This window comes from Cryptococcus neoformans, assembly GCF_000091045.1.
Source record: "Cryptococcus neoformans var. neoformans JEC21 chromosome 3 sequence".
Lineage (NCBI taxonomy): Eukaryota > Fungi > Basidiomycota > Tremellomycetes > Tremellales > Cryptococcaceae > Cryptococcus > Cryptococcus deneoformans.
Genome location: NC_006685.1, coordinates 1,578,869 through 1,598,700, shown reverse-complemented (window position 1 = coordinate 1,598,700; position 19,832 = coordinate 1,578,869). Strand labels below are relative to the sequence as shown.

Here is a 19,832-nt window from a genome sequence, read left to right as displayed (position 1 = left end):
GCGTCGTGTAATGTGCACGATGAAATCTCAACTCTAGCTTTGGAAGATAGCCGGTCAACAGTGCTATATACTCATGGATTCCTATTACACATGCGTAGAACACGCGCCACGGTTTTTTTCTATCCCCGCATGACTGGGACTGTCTAAGTTTTAGAACACCCTCAATCTTATCCACGCGTTCTCAACGAAACACTCAAATATTTATTGTTAACTTCGGTCGTCATCCCTTCTACGTAAGACTCCACTATCGAGCAAGAATGAATTATCTGATGCCACTACCTCTGGCTATCTGTGACGGTAGATCTGTTCCCATACGTACTCATTGGACATCATTGCGGTGCATTATTGCGCTACGATGCTGACAGCTAATTAATGGCAATACCCTTGATGAATCTTATCACCAGTTGATCCGACCGCATGGTCAAACGTCGTGAAGCTCGTCAGATTGGTGGAGACTGGTACCGTGGTCGAGAGGATGGTTTAAATGAGCTCCATGCCAGCTAGTCGCGGCATATGCACATCCACGTCCATTCGAGGCAACAATCTCTGCATTTGCCAGTAGCTCCGGCATGATAGGAACCTAATATTGGAGTTGCAACCATCTTTTACCAAAATTCTGCCTAGGTCCGAATAAAGTATCTAAATGGCATTGACGAAGAAGAGCTTGGCCTTACCATAGCGCCTTGTACAAAAAAGAGGAAACAGTAGTCACTGGGTCTCGTAGCAAATGATCGGGTATAATACAAACTACACAACAGCACGCTTGACACGCACGGGAGCCCTGTCATGAAGGCATATCAATCTTCAACCGGATTATACGAGCAGTGTCATATCGAAATATTGATATCATTATGAGAAACGGAATCCAGACACCTGCTGTAATCTAACTTAATACTGTTACTACCGCCGAGAAGCATTTTTGCACAACAAGCTTCTCTTAATATCTTTACCCAGTTACTTGATAAACCGCCGTGAAAAACGTAGTAATGATGACTGCTGCGATTCGTAGAAACTCTGCGATGGTTAAATCACAAACACCATACAACGTTCGTTATGAAGGAAACTCTCCACATGACAGTATCAGCACAGGAGACATCTTTGGATGGGCCTCATTCACATGTGCTGTAACCTGTCAGGCACTGACAAGTCTACAAACTGACGCATTGCAAGGCTCATCTTATTCTATGTATGCATTCTGCCGATTCCAATGTATTCTCTAATTTACGGATTCACAATTATGTACCGCCCTTTCTATTACTTTTAAAACCATACACATCCTCCTATCGAGCCAAGCAACAATGTCCATGAAGTTCTCTCGTCCTGTAAAATCCCAACGTGCATTCACTTCTTTGGAGATCACCGCTTACAAGCAAGTGTAACCGCCGTCAATCATGATCTCAGCACCAGTGGTGTACTTGGAGCTGTCAGAAGCAAGGTAAATGACGGCACCCTTGAGATCAGAAGGGTCGGCCATTCGACCCATGGGGATACGGTTGAGCCACTCGTCACGGAGAACGGGGTTGGCGTCGAGAATGACCTTAGTCAAGTTGGTGAGGACGTAACCCGGACTAAGAGCGTTGACACTGCATGGTGGTTAATTTTTGGTCATCGGTCACAGGAGAAACTAACATACCGGATACCCTTGAGAGCCCATTCGACGGCGAGGGATCGAGCCATGTGTCGCACAGCAGCCTCTGCGTCACAGTCAGCATTCAAACACGTTATTCATGGATCAAAAAAGACCCACTGGAAAAGTTGTAAGGGGTTTGAGGTTGAGGAACGTTGACAATCTGTGATTATCCAGTTAGCAGATATCAAAGTGCGGTAAGTGAATAGGCTTACGCTACCGCTCATAGATGCGACGAGGGTAATGGAACCACCTTCAGGCATAAGCTTGGCAGCCTCAAGTGCGCAATACCAAGTACCCATAATGTTGATGTCCAACAGCTTCTTGATCTTATCGATGGGGTACTCGTGAGCGACAAAGTTTTCGACAATACCGGCAGCAGTGACGACAGCGTCAAGCCGGCCGAATCTCTCCTTGACGGTGCTAAAGACCTGCTTGACAGAGGCCTCGTCGGAAACGTCGCAACCGAGACCAATAGCCTCAATTTCACCCTTCTCGGCTTCACCGTTCTCGACTACATGATGACACGTTAACAGAGTTCACGGCGAATAAGAGAATACAATACTCACCAAACCAGTCAACGAGCTCCTTGGCTGCACGCTCGGCATCCTCCTTCTTGAGATCGACAAGGACAATGGCGTTCGCGCCGCTTTCAAGTCGCCATCAGCACCGATCAGGAACAGAACAAGTCAATGGCATGTGCCAACGACCGAAAAAAGGCCCGGGACCAAACGTCGCGGCAGTTTAAGAAATCGGCGATGGCCGCCGCCTCATTCGTCCCTTTGCCGCACATATCGGTATGGAAAGTCCAAAAGCGCCGGGATTGGGGCCATGAAAAAAAGCATCGGTACTCACGATTCAACAAAAGTCCTGGCCATCATGTTACCAAGACCTCGAGCTGCACCAGTGACAAGGCAGACCTTGCCGTCCATAGAGAAAGATGCAAGAGTTCGCTTGGTGTGTCGACCAAAATCACCTCGCTGCATATCATGACCAGGATGCTTGTCTACCCATTTCTACATCATATCACGTGTCAACACAGGTGCAGAAACAGCGCACTGGGGTACGAGATCCTTTGAAACAAAAGAAACATGCGTGACCGGGACTCCACAACCAGGTGTTGGGAATCTCACCGACCGACATGGATTGCATGGATGGAAAAGCTCAAAAGCTCACCTCAGGGTGTTCAAACGTGAAACTCTCGTCGACAGCAGCGATCTTGGGCTCAATCTCGACTCGATGCTCCTCGTAACCATCGTCCTTCTTGTTGTTGCTGACAAGAGCGGACCTGGTGAAGGCTCGAAGTGGAGTGGTAGCAAAGGCAGATCGCCTGATGGGATTGGCAGTGGCCTTGAAAAGGCTAGAGCGGATGAAGGACATGGTTAAAAGTTGTGAAGAGGGTACAAAAGTGACTTGGATGTGAAAGGAGCTGGGAGTGGAAATAAAATTGAATGGAAGAAGCGGCCTTATATACCATTGGCTCCTATTAAAAGTTTCATAACAGCAATTAATCCTTGTTGTCGAAAGGCTTGCATGGTTCATCTGCCTTTCTGGTCCACTCTATCCACGACTCCACACCTTTCTTTCATCTTCAAGCGATTTGCCGAAACTGTAATTTTGTGGCCCCGCGCCTTTGAAAGTTGAGCTGGAAAAGGCACGGCTGGAGAAGTTCGGGCCGTTCCGAAGAAGAAAGTGGTTTTTACTTACTGGTTCTAACGCCTTGTGCCTGATTAATCCCGTTTGTTTTGCTCCTTGCTGCTGCGTTTGGTCTTCATTCTGGGTTCTGGCCGTGGCTTCTGGGCACTGTACGTAGGCCGTGCTTTCCGGCTTCTTGAAAGCCCTATCCCCAATCACCATTTTTAGCAATCCGTCTTCTTGCCTTGCTCCCTCAAGTCGAGATCCCAGACCGAACAGTGGTCACGAGGAGGAATGAACAGAGGACAGAGAGAAGAGGAGGTTAGTTGAAAACGTGCGTACGTGCAAATTAATCCAAGGCTTCAGGCCAGAGGCTGAAGAAGGAAGAAGGCAATGTCACGCAGTAGGATGCACATCACATGCCACAATACGACTGCACGCTACTCAACGGTCGAAAACTGGCGGATAGACTTCAGCCTCCCAAAAGAAAGCATCGTACCCCAAACAACCAATGATATCGACGTCGTGCAACTAACGATCGACATGCGAAAGGTCTTCTGTAGCTTGAAATCTCGCTCGCTTCCTCATCATTATCCTTCAATAAATATTATACAGATTATACTAATATGAGGATAATACTGCCCCTTGTTGATCCTACGGTATAATTAAACACCGCATTACTAGTGGAGAGGAAGGCGATGACACGAAAAACAAACTTCTTGCTCATTACGCGTAGTACGTACTCAATGTCGAATCACCACTGCCTTTCCATGTTGTAACATACGTATCACTGGGAGACATGTCTGACGACAAGTCACCCAGCGGATTGTCTGTATAAGTATTTGAACTACCAGTGAATAATGAAAGCTATCAGCGAGTTCCTTTTTAACAGAATCGCAATAGACAAATGAACTGATAGCTCCATAAAGACAACAAGAGGTTGCATACAATACACTCAAAGCTATGAACGAGAAGGCAAAAACGAAGATACTCAGAAAAAATAATTACGGACAACTAAATTGGAGAATGTATTATAGTACAGATATCATGCTATTACCGTAGTGATCTGTCCAATCCTTTAGGCGGCTGCCTTCTTGGGAGCAGCCTTCTTCCTAGGGGCGGCCTTTTCAGGGACAACAACAGCGCCCTTGGCTATAACAATGTTCAACATGGATACACACTCGGCAAACGGTAATAACTCACGCGTATGAACTTTCTTAGAGGCGGAAGTCTTTTTGACAGCAGGAGCGACCTTCTTCACCACAGGCTTCTTCGTGGGAACGGCCTTGATGGCAGCGGGAGCAGTAACACCCTTCCTAACTGCGTGCTTTCTAGTCTCGGTACTTGCAGCTTTCTTAGGAGCAACGTTCTCCTTGCCAGCAGACGACTTCTTGTGAACAAGAGCAGGCTTCTGCAAGATAAGTCAGTGCATGTTCCAGAAACTGATAATGCAACTTTACTAACTTTGGCACCGGCCTTCACTCGACCAGCAATCCCACTAGGAAGAGTAAGCTGGCCCTTTTCAGCACCCCGCTTGATGGCGTTCGATAAGTTGCTGATGTTGGCAGCGGAGCTCATGTCGAGTTTGTACTTGTCGGCGAGGAATCTGTAACCTCCAGTCAGACGTGACACCCACTAAGCTCTGTGATCGACTTACTTCTTGATAGTAGGTCGAGAGACACCTTTTCGAGCATCCCCTTTGTTCTGGGCGATGCATTCCTGTGATGAAAGTAATCAGCACAAGCCCTTCTATTTTTTTTATCTTTCCAGGCAGAATAAAGATTATGGCTATACACCTTAAATTTAAATCTATCGCCAGTGGGGTATGCATATATGCGAACTGCGCATAATAGCAGTAACCCTTGAACTGGATAGAAAAATAAATCATTGATGCTTTCCCTCCGCTTGGCATTGTACATTGGGTAACCAAAAACAAAGCGAGATCTACATCGGCGGAAGTAACCGGGTAAGATCGCCTGTGCAGCCCCGCATGGGAATGTCATAATTATTCGAGCAAAGATGCGACGAAGAGTCGCTCCAGATGGCTCAATTGACGATTAACAGCCATTCAAAGGCCGTTTTGCCACTCCTATTAGGATGGACCAGTGAAGGGCCAAAATGTAGACATGCCCGCAATCTCGTGGGAAAGAATCTTAACCATACACGAATGACAAAACATGAACTTACTTGGATCATAGAGAGGAAAGTTGGGTGAGTAGTAGCCTTCCTGGGAGGAGCAGCAGTCTTCTTGACAGGGGCCATGATGATTCAAGTATGACAGTTGTTTGTGAGAAGTGGCAAATGGCTGATAGGGGAAGAGATGGCAATGAAAAGGAAAGGATTTGTTAGCGTCGCCTTTCTAGTCACAGGGAGAAGTAGTCTGGCGCATTTATAAACCTTTGGCAGACGAAAGAGACGTCAGCTTACCTTGAAAAAATAAAAGTTGAGAGTTGTTGAAGATGGGAGTGTTATGGGGAAAGAGATGGAAGGCTTTGGGGGTGTCTGATTATATCTGCGCCGCGCTGGTGACCTGCTCAATCTGCGTAAGGAATCAAAACAAGAAAATACCTCATTTACTTTGAAAACTCATACCTCATGCATACCAACACTTGGGAAGGATTTTTTTGTTCCCAAGCATGCATAAGAGGCTAGCCGCATTTATGATGTCCTTACAATATCCCATACATAGGGAAAAAAGTCGTCAAATGGGAGAAGAATGTAATGGTCACGTGACTTTGATCCACTTCTTCCACCCACGCAGGCTTCGAAAACGCCGGTAAGCTGATGTATAATCCCGAAGAAGTGTGAGAGTCATAAGCCTGTTTCCGAACTTACAATGTATGTTCACAGGGTAGGTGTTGACTAATAGAGGACGCTTTGTGGCATAATCCAAGTGTTGCTGCTCGGCCGTTACGGAAAGACGGTGTGAGAAAGAGATTTGCGACAGTCATCAATCATTTCCCATGCGACCTAACAAGAACAAACCCACGAAGGGACATCTGCCACCTGCAGCTATTTATTTTACTTCTACTGAGCTGCAGAAGATCGTCTATGCATCCTTGAGATCCAAAGGAAATGATTTAACTTCCTTTGCCATATAAAGGTAGGAAGGTCCATCGTTGGCCAATCCATTCGATATTCCAAGTCCCGATATACCTCCACCAGTTTGTTCATTCCAGGAGTGGTTGTACGCGCTCCCCTTCCAAGGGCTTGAACACACAAAACATTAGCTTCTGATAAAGGATTGGCTACTCAAGGTATGGATTTTTAGTTTCGGTACCAAGTGCTCTAGTCTGCTGGGAGTTCTCAGAAGTTAAGTGGTGGTAGTTTAGACACTCACGTGAGACCCGACGGCGCGTAGAATGCTGGGGAAGGTCTGCAGTGGACTTTCATCACCTCTGACCGCCTGCATCTTTCATAGAGGTATAGAACAATCTCTAGTGACAATGAGAAATTCCTCTTTTCTGTGCTTTCCGTTTGAAGCTTTACCTACTTTCCCTCATCAATGAATTGTTCTGCAAGTTGTGTTCACTAACAACTGAAAGCGGGTTGTTTGGTTCCTTGTCATGATCGTCCTCCACTCATCAGGCACAATCGATAAACGATTTATGTTTTCATGACGTGGAAGATTTGAGTCTCCTCGGCGTTTGAAAATGTGGCACTCATATGAATGGTCGGCATCTGAGGTTGTAACGTACTACTTACATATTTCATTGAGCACTACGTACTGCGTGCATACACTGCCACCACCATCCAATACAGTATAAAACTTCTCAGTCTCCCAGAGTCATTGACCGGTAGGGTCTCAACTGATGCTTTACCAGTTACTGCACTTACAGATGTACTCGCTTATCTACGTACTATATGTAATCATCTTCATTACGATGTGGTGACGACCCAATTCAAGTGACACATTTTGTGATCTGTGATCATGTCCAATAAGGTGTCTCCTCTTATGGGACTATGGCAGTAGAACTTCAGGATTAAACCGGATTTATATGCGTATTATTTGCCAGAAGTTCATAGTTTATGCAAGTTCAAAAGGTAAAAGAATTCCGTCATCCATGACGAGATGGAAGCATTTTGAGTTGCAGACTGCCTATTCGGTTTCATCCAGGACGGTAACAAAGATAACAATGGATACGGTCCCGTCTGACTGCCCCGTGGCTGATGAAGCTCTAAGACCGGAAAGATTTACTAAGCATTTGAAAGATCCAGGTTGGCCGGTGGCAGGTCGTAACACAAAGTTGAGCGTTAATTACTGCTAATTGAATGTGCTCCTCGAATATCCAGTTATAACGTTCTCTACCCATCAATTAGTAGCATAGCCCCCGAGTCCTTTACTTGGAAGTTCATAAAGCCGACTAATTCTTCAAAAGCGGTTGGGCGTCAAAAGTCCGTCTGGAAACTGAGGCATATTATCAGATCCAAAGACTGATGCAAATCTAGAAGGCTGGGTTTGGCAATTTATTTATTGGAATGTAAGGTAGACAACATTTTCAGGGCATGAATCATAAGGAAGGATCCTGAAAGCTAATACTATCTTTAAACAACCTTAAGACATGTCAGTAACGAACATCGAACTAGTTTTTCGACAGTTGACCTACTTTGGGCGCCAGCATAACGATCTTCTCCCATCTTCCACCGCTGCCCGCACCGCCCTTAATCTTTCTCAACTCGCTCGCCACAGGCCCAACAATCCTTGTGCCCAACATTTCACCCTTGTTGTTCAACAAAACCGCAGCACTATCATCGAATCTGACCACGCTTCCATCTGGCCGTTGAGTGGTCTTCTTCACGCGCACAACTACTGCTCGTCGTATATCGCCCTTGCGGATTTTTTGAATGTTGGATGAGGCATTGGGATTCTTGACGACTTCGTTGGCGGGGATAGGACGGGCTTTGTTGACGACACAAACAATCTCATCCCCTGTATGTACAAATCAGTGGATATGAAAGTAGCTAATGCATTGATACGACATACCAACAGTGGCAAAGCCAGTGGACTTTAGTCTTGTCTTGACTTTCAAGACATTGATGCATTCAACCTTGAGAGCTCCGGTGTTGTCAATAACCTACAGAGCATTAATAGCCATTCTTCATCAGGGAACAAAGCTCACATTGAGAATACCCTTCAATCCAATCATTTTGGCTAGAGTCCCGCCCCAGTTTGAGATGATGAGATGAAATGCTTCGTTTAAAGAAAGAGGAGATGGAATTGATGAGGAGGATGGAGTGAGTGGCTTTTTCGACATTTTCCCTCGTTTCGGCGATGTCCGCATTGTTGTCTTAGAAAAAACACTTAATTAATTATTTCTTGCTTCATGCCGTCCTATAGAACGAACGAACGAAAGATGTCAATAAATGGTATCTCCTTTTACACTCGTGCTATACCAAAGGATGCGTTCATAAGTGATATACTCTGAAAGAGGGCAATCCAACGATTATGCCAGGGAAAGCGTCCCATCCAGCACTAGTATGGCCTCGCACAGACGGCGATAAATCCCGCTGGCCCCAGACATCACCACCAAAAGCAAGTGACTGGTATTTTGAGGAAGTTCCCGACAATGATCCGAAGTATCAATTGTATGAGCAGAAGACAGCGGAGGGAATTATCAAGTTTCTGGGCCTCGAAATTGATGGTCAGTGTGTTGAGATGTAATGAAAAGTAGGAAATTGAAAAGCGAGGCTGATAAAAAGCATAGCGACTAAGCAGAGAATGCCGTTACCCGAGGGATACAAGATATATGCACATAGGAAGAAGCAACCCGATGGATCGTTACGAACTGATTTCTATGTTTTTGTCTGTATGAATCTTGGAATGTGTGCCGAGTATGAACTGACATATAACATGGCCATAGGGTTCATCAAATGCTCTCAGAGTGCGTTTCTATCAATTCACGAGGCTACTTAGAATATAGCTAACATCGTTATTCCATTTGGTGTGCTTGATAGTTTCGAAGTACCAGGGAATTTGAACCTCATGCTGTTTGGCTCTTCGATACTTCTAAGAGTATCCTAGACCACTCAAAGGTACGGCCTATACTTACTTGACTAGCTTCAGAATCGCTTATCAGAGAGTAGTGTGGATGCCCTTACAGCAAAGCTGGGAAAAAGATCAAAGCTCGGCAATCCCTTCCCGCGGCCCCCAAACGCCCTTTACCATCTATTTCCCCCTCCGCGGCTCAAGCTTTAGCTAAAAGGCCTAAAACAGATAGCGATGACACGGACAGAGAAAATGAGAAGGATAAGGGGAAAGGAAAAGGAAAAGGAAAAGAGAAAGAGTGGGTAGCTCCCGTATCTGAACCAAGGTTAAAGACTGCACGAGTCGTTCAAGAGACCAAGCTGAAAGAGCAAGTGGATGAGCAAGAAGATCTAGAAGAAGATATACAAGATCCAGATGATAAAGATACCATACCTTCGATAGTACCAGATCGGGCAGCGGAATTAACCCAAGGAAGAAGATTCCGTAAGTTGAAGTGGAAAATTGGGTCTCTAAATTGACCTCAAAACAGGAAAAGGAGAATTGGTTTGGTATAAGATAGACACTATCATGCCTTCTGACGAACCACCGGAGTCGACTGATGTTCGACCTCTGACGCATTGGCCCGGACTCGTAAGCACCGTTGAACTTAAAGTTCGCACAGTCGGCCCTTCCGGACCCTCTCCCAAAATGACTCAGATGATTATCCAATATTATGCCTATCATATCCGGCCCTTGGGCATTTTTAGTCCCTACGATGAAGTAATTATGGATCCAAAGGACATGATACCTTGGTTAGGCGGAGACCAACTCAACGGTGGACCTAGAGCTTATGATGCTGTGGGGCAACAAGCAATGCACGCATTAAGAAAAGATGCGAAGAAGCAAGCAGAAGAGATAAAGAAGCAAGGGAAAAGTCTAAAGGAGGTGGAAAAGATTCTCAAAGAACCACCTGGCTGGGGTACTAAGTGGGCCAAAAAAATCAAGTTCACAGAAATGAAGGATTGGGACATGGTTGTCACCAAGTTTGCGTTTGCCCTGAGGGTTGCTGGGGTGAGTTTACTTCGCACCGCAGTACCGAAAGAGGATTAACACTAACAATATACACAGATCATCGGCAAGTGCTGGACCTTGACAGATAGAATTGAACCGTTAGAGGACGACCCAGACCTGTCAGATGAAGATTTGAAGGCTCTGAAATCTGGGAAAAAGATTTTTTACCAGGTTTGTTTCCCTCATGTTCTCGCAACCCGCTGTTTAAACATCATTAAACATCATTATAGGGCTTGTTTTGGGGTGGAGAACGTATATGGCTCGAGGACATGGTCAGACTAAAGGCAAATCGGAAAACCTACGCCCAAAACCAGAACTTCCCTCCCCCATCTGAAGGAGCTTCTGAGCGTGGTGTCACAATGCGGATCAGGTAGGTGCCATAAGTCAGAAATCTCTTGCAAAGTTAATACGAGTTTTACAGTAAAATAGAAATAGAAAGAAATTCCAATTCTCGTTCAGTTGCTTTCAATTGCATGCTCTATGGTGATCTCTACGAGATTGCCAAGCTCAGTGACGAGGAAACGACAGACCCAGAAAGCGGATATTTGAATGTGCTTACAGGAGAAGAAGGTTCAGGGCAAATACCTGCTGTGTTTGGGTATCATGCGCCTGAGGGGTACGCTTACAGGCAACTCAATCCAGAAGACAGTGAGACGATGTGTGAAATTTCTGGTGGGTCCGCATGTCATCATTTTGGAAAACAATCTGATAGCAGGTAGATCTGGCCGGTCGTATACATCCCGATTTTCTCGATGCGGACAAGCAAAATTGGTATATGGATCCCAAAAGACGTGAGGAAACAGCAGGAAGACTCGAGCCCAATAATCACCCGTATGCTATTATGGGATTAAGACCAGGATCCGAAGCGGCGTGTCATGGTACTATGAAATGGAAACGTAAATCCGTTTTCATCAAAGCCCTGGGAGCTGCACTGATGAAATGTCAATAGGCGATCTAATTCAAATTGTGCAGGATTCGCCGCTGAAGGTTGAGGAAGACATGATGTTTTTCTATGTTAAATCCATGAGAGAAGTGTTAGGGCTACCAGTACCTGGGAAAAGATCCGAGGAAAGTCAGGACAAGGAGGCTGGTGATGGAGGAGGAAACATTACGAAGGAGTAACAGTCAAGACGTAATACTAAGCGGGGAGGTTGAGGGAGATAAGTGCCACAACAGAAAACGCCGAGGGCGGAATGACGCTAGTGTTTATTTTTGTAACTGCTCCCTTATTGGAGTAATGGATTTTGTAATGGGTCATTAGAAAATTTGGGATTGTATTACAAGATTGCAGAAAGACCTTATTTGTGGGAATTGACGCACCGCCCTCCGCTTCCCTTTGGCTATTCTTCGCTTTCAATTCTCGATTTCCCATAACATCCACCTCCCGGCTAATCCCAAACTCGTCCACAATCGCCTTTAAATCCACTGCCTTACCAGCCACATACTTCAATCCATCTCTACTACGGTACAAATCCCTTATATCAACGTGTGGTGACAGAACGACATCGACCTATCGCGTCTCCCATCACACCTGTTCCTGCTCCCATCACTGCCAACACACCTCTTCTGTCCCTCAGCACGTGTTAGCGACTTTAAAATCTCCCTAGGTACAAGCTCAGACGAATTATCCCATCATCCATTGATCGTATCACTGTAACGACCCTTCCTTCGACCACCTGCTCATTGCGCAGTCAAGTTTAGTACTCAAGTGTCAACAAGAGTCTTAGCATTCATCATTCTGCAACACTAGCTACCCCGGCACCACTTTTAAAATGCGATTTACACCTTCTGCTGTCCTTGCTACCCTCTTCCTCGCGACCTCAGTTTTTGCGCAGCGAATGACTACCACTCTTGATGTCGAGGTTCGTCAATCTGCCATGGAGAATTTGTGCCATTGAAGCGCTAACTGTGTTAACAGGATGGCAACACTCTTGTCATCTCCATGACTACCGATGCACGGGGTGCCACCATCACATCGACTTTGAGTACCATCTTTAGTAATGGTGATGATGAAACCAGCACATCGTCTTCTAAGTCAACTTCGGCAAAGAGGACTACTACCACGACGTAAGTGACTCAGTCGTCTAGATTCTCGATTAGGCTTTAACGAATGCACAGTCCACGGGTTGTGGGAGCGGAAACCACAACCACTTCCACTCCTCCCCCTATGAGGACTACCACTTACTGGGTCGACACCGGTAATGGATATTGGACTGACTACACTTGGACTGCTCCTACTACCACGTGAGTCTCTCTTCTAATCTTGTTTTCTTACATGAACTGACCAATGACAGTGTTCCCACTGTTGCCACCGCCAACGTTCCTGCTGGTACCGTCCAGAACTACAACGATTATCAGTCTGCTGTCAACTCTGCCGTTTTCTCATCCGCTCAAGAGGCTGTTGCCTCTTCAAATGCTCGTGCACGAGCTCAGCCCATCGGTATGGACAGCATTCTTGGAGGATGGATGACATTGGCGCTCGGTGCCGTTGGTGCAGGTCTCGGCGTTCTCGCGCTCTAAGCAGAATCTGTCGGAAAATGATTGACAGAGTGCATTTAGAAGAGATTGGAGATCTCCAGAGAATCAGGCTCTGGAGCCTTGAGCAAATTGGTCCCATTGAGACCTTTCACTTATTTATTTTTTTGCACTGTTATGGACAATAGTTTCACCTAACCACAATTTCATTAGCTACCATAGTACTTCGTACTTTGCGATATACCTCTTACTTACAATTCTCTTGAGTCTGGACGAGTGATGACATGTTGATTTGATACCTATCATATGGCCAGATAAAAACGTTTGAGCCTGTCTGTCGCCCACTAAGTCAAGCAACAACCGACCATTGCACCGGAAACATCACTCTATGCATGCCTGATTCTCTTTTTGTCACGTTTATCTGCATTCCAGCATTGACACGCCGCCCTCACACTTGCTGCATCTAATGGAAAGAGGTAAGTAAGTAATAATTCGCAAGGTTTGCTTTGCCTTATCACATCATCGGATCGAGTATCGCGTACATCCGAAAGAGTTGGTCAGTCCGCTTCTTGGTCGTCTTTGTCAACAATTATAATACTTCCCTTTTACGTTCAAACCAACAGACATGGCCAAAATTCAGGCAACCCCTTTCAGACTTGCTCTTCTCCAGCTCGGCGGCCTCACCGCCTCCAAAGCTTCCAACATTTCAATTGCCGCTAAAGCAGTCACTTCTGCCGCTGCTTCCTCTCCTAAACCCCAGTTGATCGTTCTTCCCGAAATTTGGAATTCTCCTTATGCCGTTAGCAGCTTTAGAGAGTACAGCGAAAAGGTACCCGAAGTTGGAAGCAAGTGGAAGAGCTTGAAGGAAGGTGAGGAAGGAGAAACCATAAAGGCCCTTCGGGAGATGGCAAGGAGCAGTGGATGCTGGTTGATCGGCGGTAAGTTCGTTGCCCAGGTGTTGGAATGGGCCTGATAGTAGACAGGGTCTATTCCTGAAAGAGATGAGAAGACGGACAACATCTACAATACTTGTACTGTCTACGATCCTGAAGGTATGTCCTGTGTTATTGCGTATAGAGGAGACTTATTAGTAACCTCGTCATCACGATGTAGGCACCCTCGTTGCTGTCCACCAGAAGGTTCATCTCTTCGATATTGACATTCCCGGTAAACAAACCTTCAAGGTAAGTGAGGGACAGTATCAAAGTTGTTCCGAAGCTCACAGTCCTCTTAGGAGTCAGACACTCTCACAGGGGGCTCTCACCTTACCACATTCACCACCCCTTTCGGCAAAATCGGTCTTGGTATCTGTTACGATATCGCAAGTCACTTTTCACCTTCTCTTCCATGCAGCCTGGATATTCTCATTCATACACTAACCATGTTTATCTAAACACAGCGTTTCCCCGAGATGGCAATGATCGCCGCTCGTCAAGGCTGTATTGCCATGATCTACCCCGCAGCGTTCAACACAACCACCGGTCCGATGCACTGGACTTTGCTTCAGCGTGCGAGGTAAGGCCCTTCGTATCCGCAACAGACGAGGGAGATACTAAAATAAAGTCATGCAGGGCTGTGGACAATGAGATTTATGTCGCCATGTGCTCGCCTGCTAGGCATCCAGAGGCCGCCTACCAAGCTGTACGTGTATTGTTTACTTTATTTGCTGTGTCGTTTGATCTCGTATCTGATATCTTGCGACAGTATGGCCACTCTAGTGTTGTGAACCCCGTGTAAGCCAATGACGACACTCTTTTGGGGAATATGAATAGGTGGGAACTTGTAGGCTAACGACGCACGTAACACAGCGGAGATGTAGTTGTTGAGGCTGACCATGAGCCCACCACTATCTACGCCGACATCGGTAAGCTATGAGTTAATCCACTTGACAAACTGGAAATACGGCTGATATAAACGTGCTAGACCCGGAGTTGCTCGCCACTACTAGAAGAAGTATCCCTGTTACTGTTCAAAGGAGGTTTGACGTCTATCCCGATGTTTCTTCTTCCTTCCAATAGGTCAAACAGGGGATGATCATGATCGATCGAGGGTAAAATGTTGTGAAAGAGCTTTTTAGCAGACAGCAAGGCATGGCACATCAAAATGCATTATCGTATCAACACGTACAAGGACGAGTTTACTCCATTGTGAATGGCACAATCTTGGACCTCGTCTGGGCCAAATCTACCTCGACGATACTTTTTTCCACTGGCAAAGGTCCAGATCAGGAAAGCCTGGGAGTCACGTACGTCAATGGCGCACTGAGGTACAAAAACACCACCAGCCTTGCCGTCCACTGAAGATACGAGTGTTCATGATGCAGCACTCTTCACTCGCGCCTTCTTTCGGGCCTATTCTTTCTCGTCCTCCCATATCCATTCATTGTTTATGAAGCAAAAACGCCTGAGAGATAGGTGCGTTTGAGATTGCGATCCCGGCTCATCGACAAATCAGAATGCTTGTGCGTATTGCTCTGCAAAATCTGCCTTTGCAAACTGCTGCACCAAGCTTGACAAAGAGCAGCGTTCATGAACCCGAATTTGATTCCCCACGTTTCAGCTACAAGGTTTGCCAGACTTTTTCTGTGTCGACCAGGCTTTTCTGTGTCGAATCATTATCGTCAACGGCGTTGAACAAGAGGGGTGGTCGAACGTATTTCCCCGTTTGGCTGGGACGACGGTAGGGGATGGGTTTTGTGCGTTTCGGAGGAGAAAGAGGAGTGAATGCGTTTGAACATTTCCCAGATTCACTTGCTTGTTATAGACGGCAGTTTTGACCTTTTCGGGAATCGTAAACCTATCCAGGCGCTCATCGTCCTATGCATGCATGCCAAAGAAAAGAGAAAAAAGAGTTACCCTAAATACAAACCATCATGCACTCCCCCTCTCACCCCACACATTTCCCTACAGCCTCTCCACGACGATCGCAGACGCGGCACCACCGCCGTTGCAGATGGCAGCGACGCCCTTCTCACCCTTCTTCAAAGCGTGCACCAGGGTGACGACAATTCGGGAACCAGAGGAACCGATAGGCTGCGTTTTTCGAGTCAGTTTGTTGAAAGAAGGGGGAGGGAGAGTATAAGAAAAAGGACGTACGTGACCGAGGGCGACGGCACCGCCCTTGACGTTGACCTTGGACCTGTCCAAACCGAGCACCCTTTCAGCCGCGACGCCCACCACGGAAAAGGCCTCGTTGAATTCCCAGAGGGCGATCTCGTCCTTGGTCACACCGGCATTCTTGAGAGCAAGGGGTACGGCGAGGGTAGGGGCGGTGGGGAAGTCGATGGGAGCACAAGCGGCGTCGGCGAAGCCTTTTTTGCAGATCAGGTGTTAATAATGGGTATAACAACGAAGAAGAATGGAGACATACCGAGAATCTTGGCAAGAGGCTTCAAGCCTTCCTTCTCCACAACCTCGCCAGAAGCCAAGACGACGGCGGAAGCACCGTCGTTGAGGGTGGACGCGTTGGCAGCGGTAACGGTCCCGTTCTCCTTGACAAAGACCGGTCGGATGGTCCTAAACTTGTCCTTCAAAAGCTTCTTGTACTCCTCGTCCTCCTTGACCACGACATCTCCCTTTCGGCCCTTGACGGTGACGGGCGCAATCTCATCGGCAAACGCGTCGGCGGCCCACGCTTCTTGGGCGCGGGTGTAGGACGAGAGACAAAAGTCGTCCTGGTCTTCACGGGTGATCTTGAGCTTGGCGGCGGTGTGTTCGGCACAGTTGCCCATGGGGAACTTGTTGTACACGTCAAAGAGACCGTCGACGACGAGAGAGTCCTTGGTCTCAAAGTGGCCGAACGCGGGTGTCTGACGGGGGACAAGGAAGCTGTTTGTTACAAAGTCAGCCTGGGGCTCGTTTTGTCTGCGATACATTTGCGAAAAACGTACGGAGCCTGGGACATGCTCTCCATACCACCGGCGACCATGACACCCCTCTGGCCAAGCTGGATGTTTTGGGCGGCAAGCATAATGGCCTTCATACCACTGGCACAGACCTTGTTGATGGTGGTGGCATCTGCAGTCTCGGGGATACTATAGTGCATCTGTTGTCAGCACCTCTTTTCCAGTTTTTTCTTTTTCCAGTTTTCTTTTTCAGACGCACCCTGCACCGATACCGACCTGCCTGGCGGGCGACTGCCCAACACCAGCCTGGACGACGTTGCCCATGTAAAGCTCCTCGACGCGCTCTGGCTTGATACCGGCCCTCTCGACGGCGTGCTTGACGGCGACGACACCGAGTTGCGGGGCGGAGACGGTGGCGAGGGCGCCGTCCTTTGCGCCGACGGGGGTTCGGGAGGCGGAGACGATGTACACGGGGTTGGCCTGTGGGCGCCAATGTCAGTGTGGCCCAGCGGCAGGCGAAGAGGGGCACGAACCATTATGCGGGCTTGTTTGATGTTTTGTGATAAAAGACGGAGAGAGGTGTGCATGTTTTGTTTATTTACTGAAAAAGCGCGGCGTGGGGGGGAGAGTTGCTCGTACGAGAGGGCGGATCAAGGGTCCACGCACAGGGAACTGGGGTATTTTATGTATTGCGGTAATGGAGAGGCGTCTATAACATTCATGCATGCAAACAGCCACGGCACAGCGCAGCCACTGCTATATATTCTCACGACAATGACCCATTCTATCACGAGCACCCGGGAATCCGGTTTTACACTGCCGGGCCCTCGTAAGCACCCCTCTATCCCCGCCAGCCATGGACGACACTCACCATATTTGCCGAAGAAGGGGATCAGGCTCTGCGCGAGCGTGTACGAAAACACGAGCTTGGGGCCGACGACGAGGATCTGATGCATAGTTCAGTATATGCAATATGCACATTTCATCGACTGCGATGCATGGGAAAAAAAAAAAACGATTAAACTCACCTTGGGAGTCAGTCCCTTGAAGAACGCGCCCATACCCTCCTGCTTGATCATCTCCTTGATAATGGTGGCACCGCCGACGCTGGATCCAAAGTTGGCGTTCTGGATACGGGTCTTGACGACGTCGAGAGGCGCAGCGACGGTGATGGACGCGACCGCACCGGCGATGGAAGCCACAAAGTCTATCCAGCGTTCCTCTTAGCTTTGATACAACACGAACGGACCAGGACTTACTCTGAGTCCAGGTGGCGGAAGAGTAGTCGGAAAGCTTGAACAAGAACTCCTTGGTCACAGCAGACCCACCAAACAACTGCCGTATCTCATCAGCTTGTGGCCGTCCAAGGGGAGACGATACGAGACATGACTCACGGCAAACGAGCCCGGCGCGTTCCTCGCCATAGTCCATCCCCATCCTCGGTACAAGGACCCGATACCCTCGTCCGTCACAAGCTTGAGCAAACCACGTCCGCGGATAGAATCCGGGTTGGTCTGCATCTTGATCTTGAGGACGTCCAGCGGGAGGAGGACCTGTTGTGCATGTTCAGATACTGTAACACGATAAAAACAAGGGCGACTTACGACTTCACCAATACCTGTCAGGCTATTGGTCAATCATATCAGCACGCGTCAAAGCTCGTTCCAACGCGACAACAACAGAATACACTTACGATCCGGCAGTAGCGTGCATCATCATACCACCCCACTTGTTCCCGAAAGTAGACTTGAACCATCCACCGCCATTCTTGTCAATCACATCCCTGAACCAAGGCTGCCCACCAAACTTGTACACCCGCTGGGCGATCTTGTAGCCGGCAGCGTATCCAAGACCGGGGAACAGGGACAAGAACTTTGAGTGGATGGGGGCGGTAGCGGCGGATCGGAAGATGATGGAGTTGAGCGAGGTGGTGGAGAGCGCGGCCTTGTTGGACATGAGACGCTTGGCGACGGTGTCCTACACAAAACACGAAACAATGAGCCCATGCACACGCGGCCGAGTTCTCGCGGCCAGTATGGCTGGTTCGATGCATGTACTCACGACCGGGTGGAAAACAAGCAACTCGGCGACACCTGCGGGGCGGTATAAGCGTCGACCGTGCAGGGGTTCATGGGGATGCGATGGGACTGACCTGAAGCACCTGAACCGAGGACCCTGGCGGTACCGGACTCTCCTTTTCCAAGCTTGCCGTCAGCGGGGGGGGACATGGTTGCGGGTGGATGAGAGTACGCTGGGCGGGGAGTAGACGGCGGAGAGGTGGTTTTGTTGCCTCTTTTTTTTTTTTTTGGCTTTTTTGTGAAAAAGAGCAGGGCGAGTGATAAGAGAATCAGGTCAACTTTTGCAAAAAGGCACGGCGGGATCCTCCGAGGCGCGGATTTGGGCACGCGCAGTATTCTGGGATCTGGGCGGGAATTGCGTCTGCCAGGTGCGGCTAAACTGGGCCGTCAAGCCGCGTCCGTGGCGAAACTGGGCGCCACACGCGGGATTTGCGGGAATACGTGCCCGCCGTCGTCGGCCGTTGTCTACAACTGGAGACGCAACTCCCCTCCCCCTCCCCCTCCCCCCGCCATCCACACGCACCATGCTCCCCACCGCCGCCCGCCGCTCGCTCGCAGGTCTCATCCCCCCCAAGATCGCCACCCCCGGCGCCGTCGTCCGTCCCTCCCCCCCGCCCGCGCGCAGCTGCTGACCGTAAACCCACTGTAGTCGTCCGGCACCACGTCCGCCAGGACCGCCCAGGTCATCGACTTTTACTCCAAGCTCCCCAAGGGCCCCAAGCCCGCCAGCGAGAGGGTCGGCGGCATCAAGGGCCGGTTCTTCCAGGGCAAGAACGCTTCAGGGTGAGTCGTCGTCGGTGGAACGGGATTGGGTTGTACAGTACGAGGATATGCCTGACCACCCTCGCAGCGCGCCCGTCGTCGCCACGCTTGGTGCCCTCTTCCTCATCGGCTACACGATCGACTACAACAGTACGTCTCTCCGTCACTGATTTTCATCTCCACCTTGACTGACCACATCGCGACTTTTTTTCCATCCCCACTTTGCCAACCTTGCCACGCCCACCCAAACAGTGCACCTCAAGCACCACAAGCACGGCCACCACTAGACGTCTTTGGACCTAGAGATGCGTGATAGTAGTTTTTAAAAATGAACCCAAAAGGAATGCAGTGTTGTGGATGTCTCGCGCGGGAGGA

At 48.4% G+C, this 19,832-nt stretch overlaps 10 protein-coding genes across 10 annotated transcripts in view; 5 read left to right on the top strand and 5 right to left on the bottom strand.

Moving 5' to 3' along the window:
• CNC05345 (hypothetical protein) overlaps positions 1-403 on the top strand; it is a 1,449-nt gene extending 1,046 nt beyond the window's left edge. The window contains exon 3 of the mRNA XM_024658454.1: positions 38-403. The gene's annotated coding sequence lies outside the window, so the exon portion shown is untranslated. The remainder of the gene's footprint in view (positions 1-37) is intronic.
• Positions 404-1,172: 769 nt separating this feature from the next.
• On the bottom strand, positions 1,173-3,101 carry CNC05340 (d-arabinitol 2-dehydrogenase, putative). Its single transcript, XM_569729.2, has 7 exons — positions 2,804-3,101; positions 2,483-2,643; positions 2,197-2,276; positions 1,843-2,141; positions 1,748-1,790; positions 1,634-1,694; positions 1,173-1,583 (listed from the first exon to the last, which is right to left on the bottom strand). The coding sequence occupies exons 1-7, from the start codon at positions 3,005-3,007 to the stop codon at positions 1,364-1,366; spliced, it is 1,068 nt and encodes a 355-aa protein (XP_569729.1). The 5' UTR covers positions 3,008-3,101; the 3' UTR covers positions 1,173-1,363.
• A 1,101-nt stretch (positions 3,102-4,202) lies between these two features.
• CNC05330 (histone H1, putative) lies at positions 4,203-5,736 on the bottom strand. The gene is made up of 6 exons (XM_569727.2): positions 5,690-5,736; positions 5,450-5,567; positions 4,920-4,981; positions 4,727-4,868; positions 4,466-4,673; positions 4,203-4,414 (listed from the first exon to the last, which is right to left on the bottom strand). Exons 2-6 carry the CDS (start codon positions 5,522-5,524, stop codon positions 4,341-4,343), a joined length of 561 nt encoding a protein of 186 aa, XP_569727.1. The 5' UTR covers positions 5,525-5,567; positions 5,690-5,736; the 3' UTR covers positions 4,203-4,340.
• A 1,840-nt stretch (positions 5,737-7,576) lies between these two features.
• On the bottom strand, positions 7,577-8,455 carry CNC05320 (mitochondrial 60s ribosomal protein l38 (yml38), putative). Its single transcript, XM_569725.2, has 4 exons — positions 8,383-8,455; positions 8,247-8,337; positions 7,870-8,192; positions 7,577-7,816 (listed from the first exon to the last, which is right to left on the bottom strand). Exons 1-4 carry the CDS (start codon positions 8,407-8,409, stop codon positions 7,808-7,810), a joined length of 450 nt encoding a protein of 149 aa, XP_569725.1. The 5' UTR covers positions 8,410-8,455; the 3' UTR covers positions 7,577-7,807.
• A 182-nt stretch (positions 8,456-8,637) lies between these two features.
• CNC05310 (hypothetical protein) lies at positions 8,638-11,558 on the top strand. Its single transcript, XM_569723.2, has 11 exons — positions 8,638-8,904; positions 8,968-9,065; positions 9,124-9,144; positions 9,218-9,295; positions 9,347-9,731; positions 9,778-10,298; positions 10,356-10,469; positions 10,529-10,668; positions 10,720-10,970; positions 11,018-11,194; positions 11,248-11,558. Exons 1-11 carry the CDS (start codon positions 8,709-8,711, stop codon positions 11,418-11,420), a joined length of 2,154 nt encoding a protein of 717 aa, XP_569723.1. The 5' UTR covers positions 8,638-8,708; the 3' UTR covers positions 11,421-11,558.
• A 96-nt stretch (positions 11,559-11,654) lies between these two features.
• Positions 11,655-13,101, top strand: CNC05300 (hypothetical protein). Its single transcript, XM_569721.2, has 4 exons — positions 11,655-12,160; positions 12,217-12,365; positions 12,417-12,542; positions 12,593-13,101. The coding sequence occupies exons 1-4, from the start codon at positions 12,071-12,073 to the stop codon at positions 12,816-12,818; spliced, it is 591 nt and encodes a 196-aa protein (XP_569721.1). The 5' UTR covers positions 11,655-12,070; the 3' UTR covers positions 12,819-13,101.
• Positions 13,102-13,221: 120 nt separating this feature from the next.
• On the top strand, positions 13,222-15,604 carry CNC05290 (hydrolase, putative). The gene is made up of 10 exons (XM_024656843.1): positions 13,222-13,711; positions 13,757-13,825; positions 13,887-13,957; positions 14,008-14,094; positions 14,173-14,288; positions 14,345-14,414; positions 14,478-14,506; positions 14,582-14,637; positions 14,697-15,187; positions 15,228-15,604. Exons 1-9 carry the CDS (start codon positions 13,399-13,401, stop codon positions 14,789-14,791), a joined length of 906 nt encoding a protein of 301 aa, XP_024512455.1. The 5' UTR covers positions 13,222-13,398; the 3' UTR covers positions 14,792-15,187; positions 15,228-15,604.
• Positions 14,911-17,327, bottom strand: CNC05280 (acetyl-CoA C-acetyltransferase, putative). The gene is made up of 6 exons (XM_569717.2): positions 17,151-17,327; positions 16,877-17,097; positions 16,663-16,806; positions 16,143-16,600; positions 15,869-16,083; positions 14,911-15,805 (listed from the first exon to the last, which is right to left on the bottom strand). The coding sequence occupies exons 1-6, from the start codon at positions 17,202-17,204 to the stop codon at positions 15,677-15,679; spliced, it is 1,221 nt and encodes a 406-aa protein (XP_569717.1). The 5' UTR covers positions 17,205-17,327; the 3' UTR covers positions 14,911-15,676.
• Position 17,328: 1 nt separating this feature from the next.
• Positions 17,329-18,916, bottom strand: CNC05270 (YHM1, putative). The gene is made up of 9 exons (XM_569715.2): positions 18,770-18,916; positions 18,679-18,710; positions 18,311-18,594; positions 18,222-18,243; positions 18,012-18,170; positions 17,877-17,952; positions 17,646-17,824; positions 17,489-17,564; positions 17,329-17,433 (listed from the first exon to the last, which is right to left on the bottom strand). Exons 1-9 carry the CDS (start codon positions 18,843-18,845, stop codon positions 17,429-17,431), a joined length of 909 nt encoding a protein of 302 aa, XP_569715.1. The 5' UTR covers positions 18,846-18,916; the 3' UTR covers positions 17,329-17,428.
• Positions 18,917-19,198: 282 nt separating this feature from the next.
• On the top strand, positions 19,199-19,821 carry CNC05260 (hydrogen-transporting ATP synthase, putative). Its single transcript, XM_569713.2, has 4 exons — positions 19,199-19,291; positions 19,345-19,478; positions 19,546-19,607; positions 19,710-19,821. The coding sequence occupies exons 1-4, from the start codon at positions 19,220-19,222 to the stop codon at positions 19,742-19,744; spliced, it is 303 nt and encodes a 100-aa protein (XP_569713.1). The 5' UTR covers positions 19,199-19,219; the 3' UTR covers positions 19,745-19,821.
• The last annotated feature ends 11 nt before the right edge of the window (positions 19,822-19,832 follow it).